The sequence below is a fragment of the Dendrobates tinctorius genome, unplaced genomic scaffold (genome assembly GCF_039654945.1).
Source record: "Dendrobates tinctorius isolate UK_male_01 unplaced genomic scaffold, ASM3965494v1 ptg000090l, whole genome shotgun sequence".
In the NCBI taxonomy this organism is placed as follows: Eukaryota; Metazoa; Chordata; class Amphibia; order Anura; family Dendrobatidae; genus Dendrobates; species Dendrobates tinctorius.
In genome coordinates this window covers 2,330,557-2,344,535 of record NW_027361758.1, presented here as the reverse complement: position 1 = coordinate 2,344,535, position 13,979 = coordinate 2,330,557, and the positions used below count along the sequence as shown (strand labels likewise).

Genomic DNA, 13,979 nt, shown 5'->3' with positions numbered 1-13,979 from the left:
ATCAGTTTAAATTTATTCACCATTTTCCCATTCACAACCCATACATTAACAGCATGTATTTGTATGGTTCTGTAAACATTATCACCGAGTACACACCCTCGCTGAAGGACATTTCCTTTTTCACATTTTTGAAATAAATTTAGTTGTCAAGTATTTAAAGCGTAAGTTGCCATAATTGAGGAGGGAAAGAAAAAAAAATTAAAGCATAAGTGGCCTGCTGTCTGCATAGGAAGTCACATGAAGCAGTTGGACTTGGTGTGCTAGCCTTCAATGCCCGTCCTAGAATTGTCCGTTCTGTGCAGCTTATGACATGAGTGGTTACTGAGTGGCTTGATCCATCTTGCCGTCGCTCGTGGCACAGGAGGTGTTATCACACTACTGGAAAAAGCTTAAGGTACTTTATAGTTTTGGAACATTAGTGTCTCTTCCAGAGAAATCATGAGCAGCATGGAGGATTATGGTTACAGGGGGAGGCTGGAGGAGATGTAGCAACCCACAGATCCACATTTGTTCTCCCCCATTTCAATTGTAGTGTATTTCATTGGTTAAGTAACAGTCACAAGTCCGGGTTCTCATGATCATCAAGGCCTCTTCGCTTTATTCTTCTGAACCTTTGCATGGACCACCTTTAAAGTTGTCAGGAAATTCCCCAGGAAAAGTACCAGAAAAGTAAGGGCCAGGACGAAAACCTGTCGTTCACAAAGAAACAAATTAATAGAAATCCATGACATAATACAAGGCTGCAACTCGGGATCAATGAAATTTATTTCCTCTAAGGGTACGTGCACACGCTGCGGAATGCTCTGCGGATTTGACCACGCGGATTTTGTAAAAATCCGCAGGTAAATCTGCAAGTCAAAAGACCTGCGGTTTTGCCCTGCGGTTTTTCATCTCCACAATGGAGGAGATGGCAAACCGCAGCGGAATCCGCTGAAAGAATTGACATGTCAATTCTTTCTGCGGTTTTGAAACTGCAGCAAATCCGCAGGGTCTGCACAGCGGTTTTTTTTCCATAGGCTATTATGCTACTGTACACCGCAGCAAAAACTGCTGCTGATCCGCAGCGGCCGAATCCGCTGCAGAATCCGCAGCGTGTGCACACAGCCTAATTGTTTAACATTGGCATCTATAAGCGAGCATACACCTAGAGGCACTACTCGTCATTTCGATGTTTTTGATTAGGTTTACACAGGGATTTTTTTTCCCTCCAATATATAATTTTGGAGCAGATACTGTTTCAAGGTTGACATCAAAAACTGGTAAAAAAAAATACCATGAATACACTTTCTATAGTTGGAAGAACCTCTATAGTATAGTGCACAAGATTTTGTTTTTCTTTGAAGCTTAGGGAGAGAAAAAAAAAATAAATCTATCAATTTTAAAAACTATTCTGCAAAGAAAAAAAAATTTACACTACACACATACATGGGTTGCAAAAAAAGTTAATGTGGATTTTTCAGCCTAAAAAATGCATGTAAAAAAAACTAGCGTTTGCTAGTATGAAGAATAGTTGCCAATGTACAAAATACCCTTCATCAACGGATTAAAATGTAATCTGCTTACAATAAAAACCCAATTTGTATAGTTCTGCATGCAGGAACAATGATGCCGTGCTTTCCAGACACGCCTGCTTGTAGGTTTCCCTGGCTGCAGCTGTAATAGCAGCGTCATCCTGAGTGTTTGTACTAGCTAGGCGTGCACCATGGTCTCTCATAATCTGGAGCTTCCACCATCTCCACCCTTGATAAACGCATCAGCAGACGCCAGATCTGCTCCAGCACAACCAGGTAGCAGTGATTCATGGAATCCAATAGCTGACTGAAGAAGTTATGAAGTATAATGAATCAGAGTCCTCACACATCTCGCCTTTCACAATAGATTCCTGGTTTTTATTAGCACTTTTTTTTTAATACAAAGAGTGAATAACAATTTACTTAGGCCTGTTTCACACTTCTGTTTTTGTGTCCGCCAAACGGATCCGTTTCCGTTTTTTTGACGGAAACGGATGCCAACGGATCAGTTTTTTAAAAAACGGATCCGTTTTTTGACGGATCCGCGGTAACCGTAATGGAAGTCTATGGGACAAAAAAAACGGGTCCTGCAAAAAATGGCGGATTTTGACGGATTTGAAAAAACGGAAGTGTGAAACAGGCCTTAAAGGGAACCAGTCAGAAACTTCTATGAACTCCCAAAGCCATTAATATGACTATTGGGCCCTTTAACTAGGAAGGCAACTGATCCCTTTATGTCCCCAAGGAACCACCGGCAGCAGCAAAAATTCACATTTTGAAGTTCAGTGTATATATGTTCGGCAGTGCATTGGGGTGTGACAATGCGCTTACAGCTCCTCAGCCCATTGCTGTATTCCCTGCCTAGCACCACCCTCCTTTTAAACTTGTTGGCGGTGTACCAGGAGTTATCAACTAGAGGAGGCTGGTGTATACAGTGCGAGGCCGAGTAGCTGGAAGGCCATTTTCACACCCCAATGCACTTCCAGAGATAGATACTTCTCTTCAAGACGCGATTTCTCACTGCTGCAGCAGTACTTTGGGGTCAATATGGAATTAGCGGTCTTCTCTTTTCACCCCTTCACAACATGCGCCACATATGTACTGCGCATGTCGTGGTCTCTCTTTGATGTGGGCTCCGGCGCTGAGCCCACATCTTTCCCGGCAAATGTGAGCTATTTTGAACAGCTCATATGTGCCCCTAACAGCCACGGGTGGAATCGCACGCAATCCACCTGCGGCTGTTAACCCGTTAAATGCCGCTGTCATCTCTGACAGAGGCATTTAATGTGATCGCGCTGGAAGCGCATCACTAGTCCAGCCCATTGGCGTCCGTGTTCCATGACAGTGGGTTGCCATGACAATCCAGGGTCTGCAGCAGACCCGTGGTTGTTATTGCCGGATTGCTATGAGTGCTGCCCAGCAGTCTGTGCTCACAGCAAGTGAGCATTTCTGCTACACACAGGCAAAGTGATCATTGGATTATTGCAGCATCAAGTCTCTAGTCCCCCAGTCTCTCTCAGAGACTACTGAAGCAAGTGAAAAGTAAAAAAAAAAAAAAAAAAAGTGGTTTTAAAATATTAAAACATTAAAATAAATATAAAAGTTCAAATCACCCCCCATTCAAAAATAAAATAAAAAAAATACACATTTGGTATCGCCGCGTTCAGAATTGCCAGATCTATCAAGATATAAAGAATTAATTCGATCGGTAAATGATGTAGCAGAAAAAAAAAAGTCAAAATGCCAGAATTATGGTTTTTCAGTTGCAGCAACATTGAATTAAAATGCAATAACGGGCAATCAAAAGATTGTATCCACACCAAAAGGGTATCATTAAAAAAAGTCAGCTCGGCACGCAAAAAATAAGCCCCCAAACAACCCGAGATCATGATAAATGGAGATGCTACGGGTATCGGAACATGATGCAACTTTTTTTTAAACAAAACTTTGGATTTTTTTTCACTGTTTAAATAAAAAGAAACCTATACCCGTATCTATGAATTCATAATGACCTGGAGAATCATAGTGGCAGGTCAGTTTCAGCATTTGGTGAACATGGTGAAAAAAAAAAATCCAACTGCACTTATAATTTTTTTTCCCTTTTTCCGGTCCATGATATGGTAAATCCAATGGTGTTGTTCAAAAGTACAACTCGTCCCACAAAAAACAAGCCCTCACATGGCCATATTGACGGGAAAAAAAAAACAAAAAAAAAACAAAAAAAAAAGAGTTATGGCTCTGGGAAGAAGGGGAGTAAAAAACAGAAAAGCAAAAGTGAAAAAGGGCTGCGGCATGAAGGGGTTAAAGTGCTACAAAGTCTTATAAATTTTTCGGGTGGGGGGAGTGGGGTTGGAGATAAGAAGCCTGACAGGTTCCCTTAAGTAGCCAAAAACTAAAGTAAATACAATACATTTCAACAACTTTATTTATGGAGAGAGGTTGTATAACTGAACTATACACTGATTTTAGCTATGACATTTCCCTTATTTCCACAAATCCACCATCTCATTTGAATCAGGGTCTATAATGCACTGTATTAGGCACATGAGCCCACCTGGTTGTGCACGTTTAGGCCCTAAATAGAAGCACATGCCTTTCCACAAACTATCACAATCATACAGGGCATGATTTTTTCCCAATTACATACCACACCATTAGAAGTATTAGAAATATTGATCCCTAAAGTAAGTCTTTCACCTTGGAAAAAACAAGTTATTGCCAATTTAAATGACATTATCATTGGTGACTCACTAATTCCCTTCCAAAATTTACAACAGGAATTTGAGATCTCAGATAAGGAACTTGGTACCTGGCAAGTCATTAACTCTTTTCTTTAAAAAAAAAAAAAAAAAAGTATCATTTACTGTAAATTCCCTCTAATAATTACTAATCTACTAAATACTCCTTTAACTGCACTTTTCTGGGAAACAAAGAAAATCTTTCAACAATTCAATGAAGATTCCCCTTTAGTTAAAGGCTGGAACATTCTAGCTTGGGAGCAGTTAGAACATACAGTTGTGGCCAAACATATTGACACCCCTGTAATTCTGTCAGATAATACTCAGTTTCTTCCTGAAAATGATTGCAAACACAAATTCTTTGGTATTATTATTTTCATTTAATTTGTCTTAAATGAAAAAACACAAGAGAGAATGAAGCAAAAAATGGGCCAGACAAAAGTATTGGCACCCTCAGCCTAATACTTGGTTGCACAACCTTTAGCCAAAATAACTGCGACCAACCGTTTCCGGTAACCATCAATGAGTTTCTTACAATGCTCTGCTGGAATTTTAGACCATTCTTCTTTGGCAAACTGCTCCAGGTCCCTGATATTTGAAGGGTGCCTTCTCCAAACTGCCATTTTTAGATCTCTCCACAGGTGTTCTATGGGATTCAGGTCTGGACTCATTGCTGGCCACCTTAGAAGTCTCCAGTGCTTTCTCTCAAACCATTTTCTAGTGCTTTTTGAAGTGTGTTTTGGGTCATTGTCCTGCTGGAAGACCCATGACCTCTGAGGGACACCCAGCTTTCTCACACTGGGCCCTACATTATGCTGCAAAATTTGTTGGTAGTCTTATGACTTCATAATGCCATGCACACGGTCAAGCAGTCCAGTGCCAGAGGCAGCAAAGCAACCCCAAAACATCAGGGAACCTCCGCCATGTTTGACTGTAGGGACCGTGTTCTTTTCTTTGAATGCCTCTTTTTCTCCTGTAAACTATGTTGATGCCTTTGCCCAAAAAGCTCTACTATTGTCTCATCTGACCAGAGAACATTCTTCCAAAACGTTTTAGGCTTTTTCAGGTAAGTTTTGGCAAACTCCAGCCTGGCTTTTTTATGTCTCGGGGTAAGAAGTGGGGTCTTCCTGGGTCTCCTACCATACAGTCCCTTTTCATTCAGACGCCGATGGATAGTACGGGTTGACACTGTTGTACCCTCGGACTGCAGGGCAGCTTGAACTTGTTTGGATGTTAGTCGAGCTTCTTTATCCAACATTCGCACAATATTGCATTGAAATCTCTTGTCAATTTTTCTTTTCCGTCCACATCTAGAGAGGTTAGCCACAGTGCCATGGGCTTTAAACTTCTTGATGACACTGTGCACGGTAGACACAGGAACATTCAGGTCTTTGGAGATGGACTTGGAGCCTTGAGATTGCTCATGCTTCCTCACAATTTGGTTTCTCAAGTCCTCAGACAGTTCTTTGGTCTTCTTTCTTTTCTCCATGCTCAATGTGGTACACACAAGGACACAGGACAGAGGTTGAGTCAACTTTACTCCATGTCAACTGGCTGCAAGTGTGATTTAGTTATTGCCAACACCTGTTAGGTGCCACAGGTAAGTTACAGGTGCTGTTAATTACACAAATTAGAGAAGCATCACATGATTTTTCGCACAGTGCCAATACTTTTGTCCACCCTCTTTTTTATGTTTGGTGTGGAATTATATCCAATTTGGCTTTATGACAATTCTTTTTGTGTTTTTTCATTTAAGACAAATTAAATGAAGATAATACCAAAGAATTTGTGTTTGCAATCATTTTCAGGAAGAAACTGAGTATTATCTGACAGAATTGCAGGGGTGTCAATACTTTTGGCCACAACTGTATCTTGTGCAACACTACAAGAAACACATTATAAAGTCTTTTAAAGGTGGTATTATACTCCGCGAAAACACAGTTTAATATATCCTGTTCATTCTCCCCTCTGCTGGAGGAACCATGGAGAGATTGGGAACATCTCTCATTTTTGGGAATTGTCCTGTTTTGAGGAAGATGTGGCCAGATATACAAGGTCTCTTCATTAAATAAATGCATGCTAATATTCCACTTACTCCACAATAAGTTCCATTTTCAATAGGTATAGAGGATTCACAATTTGTCATATACTCCTAACAATTAGATCGCTAATCGCACCCAAATGAAAAGACTCACTCTCCCAATATAACAGAAAGAACAGATAGAATTCCGATACACAACCCATTTGAATAGAATATACTTTTGCAATATGGGATAAACAAACTAAGATATTTATTAAGGTGGAACTTATGGATTAATGAGTTTACTCCAAGACTAAGTATAAATGAGTCCATTGATTAAAACGGATTAAACTGGTTTAATGTTAATTGTATAATCAGAGTTTTTTGAAACAATGTTTCTTATGCTGATTGATCCAAACTCATGCTACCTCCTGTCGCCTGAAACTCAAAAATATTTCCAGAATCTGTCCCTTCCTCAGCCCTCAGTCTACTAAAACTCTTGTGCATGCCCTCACCATCTCCCGCCTTGATTACTGCAAATCCTCCTGTGGCCTGCCTGTCAACTCTCTTGCACCACTTCAGTCTGTCCTCAACTCTGCAGCCCGACTAATCCACCTCTTTCCTCGCTACTCCCCTTTTTCTCCCCTCTGCAAATCCCTCCATTGGCTCCCAATTCCCCAATGAATCCAGTTCAAACTACCAACACTGACTACAAAGCCATCCACAACCTTTCCCCTCCCTTTATCTCTGAACTAATCTCCCAATATCTTCCCTCACGTAATCGTCGATCCTCCCAAGACCTCCTACGCCTCTAAGATTTATTCCGAATATCCCCCATCCTTGCCCCATTCTCAACTTACATTTTCTTATTATAATATAAATCAATAAAAATATTTGAAAACAATCACACAGGGCATTTGCAGAGCGGATTCCTGTTCGCCTTTCTTAGGTGGTCATTGAAAAGAAAGACCAGGGCAAAATGGCAGTAACATTTTGTGACCTTTTGGCCTGATGTCACTTGCAGTCCCTCTCCTTTATGCCGCATTCAGATATCCATGTGCCACAATCTGGGCACAGACCATCCGCTGGTCTCCTGGCCCGAACTTGACAGCCTTATACATGTCTATTAGGCATCAAGTTCTGGGTAGGAGACCCAAGGACAGTCTGTGCAGCAGGTTCTGTGCTTGAACCATGACACATGGACGGGTGAATGCAGCATTATAGAGACACAAAAGAAAAAAGTAAAACTCTATATTAAAAAAAAAAAAACAACAACCCACACAATCCCATGCAGGAGAAACACAAATTACACCCAACAAATTACAGTTATGTTAAAAGAGATATCCAAGATATTTATTATTTTTCTGTATGGGGCCAAGAACCAAGAGGCAGGTAGTTGCCTGTTGATGTCATTGCCGACAACATGCTGATTGACAGGCTGCTCCCCGCAGTTAGGTAGTAGTGTGCAGGCTGTCAATCAGCATGATGTCTGCAAGACGCCACGTGAACAGAACAGAGTGGAAGTGAAGACTCTGCTTTGTCGATGTGACGTCAGCTGAATCGATCTGAACCGACAGCAAGACAGGTAGTTAGCCCAACAGTTCTTAGTTCAATATGGAAAAAATAATCCCGGATAACCTCTTCAATCCGTATGGAAAAAGACTAATAAATTACCTGCCATTCTTTACATGCTTCGTGTCTAGACAGCTCAAAAAGTGTGACCGAATTATACAACTGCCAAAACTAGGGGGAAAAAAATACCAACAACTGTAATTACAAGTCAACAACAAGCAAGTCATAAAAATGATAAATGATAGCCTATAAAATGCTTGCTTTGTGACTCAGTGCTGCACCCTGCTGTTCTGATAAGAAAACTGAAAAAAATGTATCATGGATGCAGAAACAAATTGAAAATCTGGTAAATTGTGACGCTATACAGAATACTGGATTTATTCAGGTGTAAAAGACCATGTTTATTTTCAATATCTTTTTATGTTGGGTCTTATGGGGAGAGGGAGTGTTACATGTGTGCTCAGATGCTACTGTAAACCTGGTAGCGGTACAACCTCCGTGGAGTGCTGTGCAATCATCTCTAACCTTCAAGTATCAGCGTATCACACGCTTTCTGATAAGTACAGGCTCTCCGTGCACCATGGCAGACCAAACATAATGAACTGAGCACCAGTGCTTGGTTTGAACAGTCATTTCTGACTACTAAAGGACAAGGGACAGGGGGAATCTTATTGGTTGCCGGACCCCTTTACATAAAGTACAATTTACAAATCTGCTCTCACGTTTCTATGTACACGTTCATTGGCTTTGTATTGATAATTTGATAACATATGTGTAATTATCTTTGGAAAATATTGCAGCCTCTAATTTTTGTACCAATAATTATTAAACTGTATCAGCGGCGTCTAGAACGAACAAAAGGCGGGAGGAGGGGGGTGTCTATGGGAATTTGTGCTAATGTTTGTGTTTATGTTGTATTCGGAAAAATTCAATTAAAATCTTATCCGATTAAAAAAAAAAAAAAAAAAAAACCACAAGAAAACAAAAAAACACTTACATGACCAAAAAATAGAAAGGGAAGTAGAAATGTTAGTCCTCTCCACATCCAGGACTGAAATCCTTCTGGAATATTAAAGGAAAACAAACAAGTTTATTTTTTAATTTAAGGGATCTTTGGACTCATTAATATTGTAATATCAGTAATTTCATCTTAAAATTAACACTCTCTACATATGAGGCAGGTAAATAAATGGTCATAGTTTTGATAGTAATTACTACAAAAAAATTCACCGTTATTTCAAGCAAGCCTATCTGGAGATGATTGCCGTCCTAACCAGAGGCACCATAGAATAGTGACAGGCTACTGTACCTTCATTGCAGACATCTATGTTTTACTCAGCATGAACCTCCAGATCAGCTGGAAACGCCACCGTGAAAAAAACAGCGCCAGTCCAGAACAAAGAGTAAGGGGGAAAAAAAAACAAAGATCGCGTCTACAAGTAACTGTTCTTTATTTCTTACCAAATAGGAAAAAGGAACAACACAGAGTATCATTGAGAAAAAATAAAAACAAAAAGAAAAAAGTGCATTACCATAAGCCCATGTCCACAATGTATGACCCATGGAATACCATAAGTCATGAGTCTCATGGAAAACACAGCATCATCATGATGCAAAATGTAGGACAAAAATAAAGGAAAAAAAACCCTCAAAACTTCTGAGTGAAAGAGTTGTTTGATGATAAGCAATAATATAGCATCAACTCCACAATCAAAAGAGATGAGGAGAGTGGGTCAGTTTTTATAATTGGAAATAAAAAAATTGTTGCAAGGTTTAGAGGTACTGATTCTATGTTAAGAGAACCAGTGTTTGCTACTCCATCTGAGCGGCATGATGTAAGGAAAGAAACCCTGATTCCAGCTATGCATAACTTACTGGGTTGCTTGCTGCAGTTTTGATAAAACCCCCATTTCTTCTGCTGCATATCTACCAGTTCTCTGAATGACGAGCTTTGTATAACCTCACCCACACCTCTAACAGCTTTACACTGTGCAAAGGCAGAAAGTTGCCAATTTTTTATTGGGAACGGGATATACCAAGATCATAAATATGGAGGACTACCTGGCAGCTGGTTTACTAGTCATCTAGTACAGGGATGGGCAATTATTTTATCCAATAGTCTACCTGAGAGACCATGACTGTTCTGGAGGGCCGAACCTATAGGATGAAATTAATTCTGCTCAATATTAACAAATTATCAATATTTTATATTAAGATTAATTGTATAACTTAATATTTAGCAAAATTAAGTATGCAGACATCCCCTACAGTGTGGGCCCCCACACAGCCATCTACATACACAGTGTGTAATCACATAATTGTGTCTACTATCTCAGTTCCTCAAGCGGATTGATGGAAGAAGGCCAACAGCACTGTTGTCCACCAATGTATTCCCCACTGTCTGTATCTAGAGAATGTGGATACTGTGACATAGGGAAGTGGGCAGTGGACAGGTGGTGGGCGAGGGTATGATTGGTAAGTAAGCTCAGTAATTGATACGTTTCTGGAATCAGGGTCTCTACATTATGCTACTCTAAGATTAGGTAGCAAAAACCTTTTACGCCATGTGGAAACATAGCTTTAAGGGCTCATACTCACATGCCAATACCAGGCATTGCCGCCGGCACTCGGATCGGAGCGTTCAGCTGCATAGAAATACATGGAGCCGCACGCTCCGATCCAAGTGCCGGCGGCAGTGCCAGGTATTGATGTCCGAGTTTCTCGCATGCGAGTATGAGCCCTAACACTGTGTTCTTTCCGTTTTTTGTTTTTTTTAAATACCAAAAAAAACTAGCTACTGCCTTTAACAGTTAAAGCAAAGTGAATATGATTTCATGAAAACTCATGCACAGTCTGCATTTAAACACGATGCTGAACTGTGTGGGAGGTTTTTTGTTTTTTTTAAGGAAAGGTCCCCCCTCCCCCCTATTAGGAGCCCAAAAAAAATACACCTAAAACATGCAATCAGGTTTTTTTTTAAGTTTAGAATTGCTAGGATTTTGCATTTGAAAAAGGATTTTAAAAAAATAAATAAAAGTCAAATCGGCACCAAAAATGCACCAAACACACAAAAAAATATAAAATAATGCAGTGAGATGCAGTAATCAGAGCAGATTGCTATTGCGTATTTTGCTGCAGAAAAAAAAAAAAAAAAAAAAAAAAAAAAAAACAGCCTTAGGCCGGCGACACACCACCTTACAACACGGCCGAGCATTATGTGATAAAACATTGGATAGTACTCGGCTCAGTGTTATTCTTTGGGGCAGATCACAGCGGCGATTTTCTCATGCCAATTCAGCAGCATGCTGCGATTAGCAACGAGACTCTGCTCACTCGCACCCATACAAGTCTAACACATAGCACTGCACTCGGATGTCACGCCGCCTCCTCCGCAGCTGTGCTCCGGTTCTGTCATTGAGAGGATCGGGGCACAGATCACCGACACTCGGCTCACACTCATAGCAGGAGCACCTCACATCCAATGCTCTCGCATACGCTGGTGTGACTGCAGCCTCAGGGTATGTGAACACGTTGCGGATTGTGCTGCACATTGTGGATTTTGCTAAATCTGCAGGTAAAATGACCTGCGTTTTACCTGCGGATTTAGTGCAGATTTCCCCTGCGTTTTTACACCTGCGGATTTCTATAATGGAGCAGGTGTAAAACCGCTGCGGATTCCGCACAGAGAAGTGACATGCTGTGGATTCAAATCCGCTGTAAATCTGCGCAGAAAAATCCGCAGCATGTGCACAGTGTTTTTGGATTTACATAGAATAGAATGGTACTGTAAGGCAGCAGAATCTGCAACTTGTGCACATACCCTTACTCTTGACAGGTGTTTTTCTATCCATCTACTTATAAAAGAGACCTTGATAATGAAGCAGAGCTGGGAGTGGAGGTGCTGGAGAGAGACACTTGATGGACACTTCTCCCTGGCTTTTTGTCACGTGTGTATTCTCCAAATCAATGAAATGTTTAAAGGGTTAAACTACTGCTGACAGGTCCCGAGTAGTGTGCAACTACCATTGTAGGACATTTAGAACTGGACTTTGCAGGTCTATATACACAAGGTAAAGAAATACTATACACATCAATGTGCATGAAAGATGACATATGTGCTGGGGAACTGAATGGCAGACCATTCGGCGTCGTACTAAGAATTAAGAAGAGAACACTGAACATTGGTCAAAAAATGAGTGTGGGACTTGGCATAGGAAATCAAACACCTTAATTAGTCAATGGGTGGCAATAGGTGGCACTACATGCAACAGAGTGTCCGCACCTGCACAGTAAATAGATGCAGAATGAAAAGATAAAACAAAATAAAATCTGAAAATAATAGTAATCAAGGGTGACCACAGAGAGGTGCTACGAGGTAACTAAATGTCACAAACTGGTTGAATATAATTTCTGTTAATATGTAATTAATATCCCAGTGGAAAATCAATGGAATGAGAAACTTATTAAGCCAGAATGAAAATATGTCTGTCATTGAAAGTTGCCTGGAAATGTGCATAGACAAACTGATGCAATTGGTGCTCACAACCTAATCAGAAATAAACTGACAATGGTGTTATATGTGGAGGATAGGTGTCACGAGGAGAGTGTTCGAGTCATGCTAAACAAAGATATGCACTCACATAGATAATATAAACCTGCAAAAACAATAGAGTGAGCATACATATATGGCAATAGTATATACTTGGCAACAGTGCGTGCAATGAGACTATGCAAAGAGATATACAGGTGTGCTCAAAAGTTTACATACCCCAGCAGAATTTTTGCTTTCTTGGCCTTTTTTCAGAGAATATGAATGATAACACCAAAATGTTTTCTCCACTCATGGTTAGTGGTTTGGTGAAGCCATTTATTGTCAAACTACTGTGTTTTCTATTTTAAAATCATAATGACAACCCAAAATATACAAATGACCCTGATCAAAAGTTCACATACCCTGGTGATTTTAGTCTGATAACATGAACAGAAGTTGATACAAATGGGTTTGACTGGCTACTAAAGGTAACATCCTCACCTGTGAGCTGTTTGCTTGTAATCAGTGTGTGTGTATAAAAGCTGAGTGAGTTTCTGGGATCCAGACAGACTCTTGCATCTTTCATCCAGCCACTGATGTTTCTAAATTGTGAGTCATGGGGAAAGCAAAAGAACTGTCAACGGATCTACAGGAAAAGGTAGTTGAACTGTATAAAACAGGAAAGGGATACAAAAAGATATCCAAGGAATTCATCATGCCAATCAGCACAGTTCAAACTCTCATTAACAAATGGAAAATCAGGGGTTCTGTTAAAACAAAACCATGGTCAGGTAGACCAACAAAAATTTTGCCCACAACAGCCAGGAAAAATGTTCGGGACGCAAAGAAAAACCCACAAATAACATCAGCTGAAATACTGGACTCTCTTGAAAACTAGCAGTGTGGCTGTTTCAAGATGCACAAGGAGGCACTTGAAGAAAAATGGGCTGCATGGTCGAGTTGCCACAATGTATCCAGCCTACTATACGCAAAACAGCACAGAGACAAGCCTCAAAACTTCTGAGACAAGGTGATTTGGAGTGATGAGGCCAAAATTGAACTTTTTGGCCACAACTATAAATATTACATGTGGAGGGAGGTCAAAAAGGCCTATGGTGAAAGGAACACAATTCCTACAGTAAAACATGGAGGTTGATTGCTGATGTTCTGGGGCACAGGAAATTTGGTCAAAGTTAAAGGAAAGATGAATGCAGCACGTTATCAGCAAATACTGGAGGCAAATTTGCAATCATCAGCCCGGAAGCTGCACGTGGGAAGTACTTGGACATTCCAACATGATAACGATCCAAAACACAAGGTCAAGTCGACCGGTCATTGGCTACAGCAGATAAAAAAAAAAAGGAAGTTCTGGAGTGGCCATCTCAGTGTCCTGACCTCAATATCATTGAGCCACTCTGGGGAGATCTCAAGCCCGCAGTTCATGCTAGACAGCCCAGGAATTTACAGGAACTGGAGGCTTTTTGCCAAGAAGAGTGGGCAGATTTACCATCTGAGAAAATAAAGAAACTCTTCCACAACTACCACAAAAGACTTCAAGCTGTCATTGATGTTAGAAAGGGCAATGCACGGTATTAAGAAATGGGGTG

General features: G+C 40.5%; 1 protein-coding gene across 2 annotated transcripts in view; it reads right to left on the bottom strand.

Annotated features, from left to right (window-relative positions):
• The window catches only part of TMEM120B (transmembrane protein 120B), a 47,783-nt gene continuing 33,804 nt past the window's right edge, over positions 1-13,979 (bottom strand). For both annotated transcript variants that reach the window (XR_012234210.1, XM_073585988.1), the window contains exons 10-12: positions 8,839-8,903; positions 7,944-8,012; positions 1-689 (exon numbers count right to left, since the gene is read on the bottom strand). Coding sequence is in view for 1 of the 2 variants with exons in the window: in XM_073585988.1 (XP_073442089.1) it covers positions 582-689; positions 7,944-8,012; positions 8,839-8,903 (242 nt within the window). In the remaining variant the exon portion in view is untranslated. The remainder of the gene's footprint in view (positions 690-7,943; positions 8,013-8,838; positions 8,904-13,979) is intronic.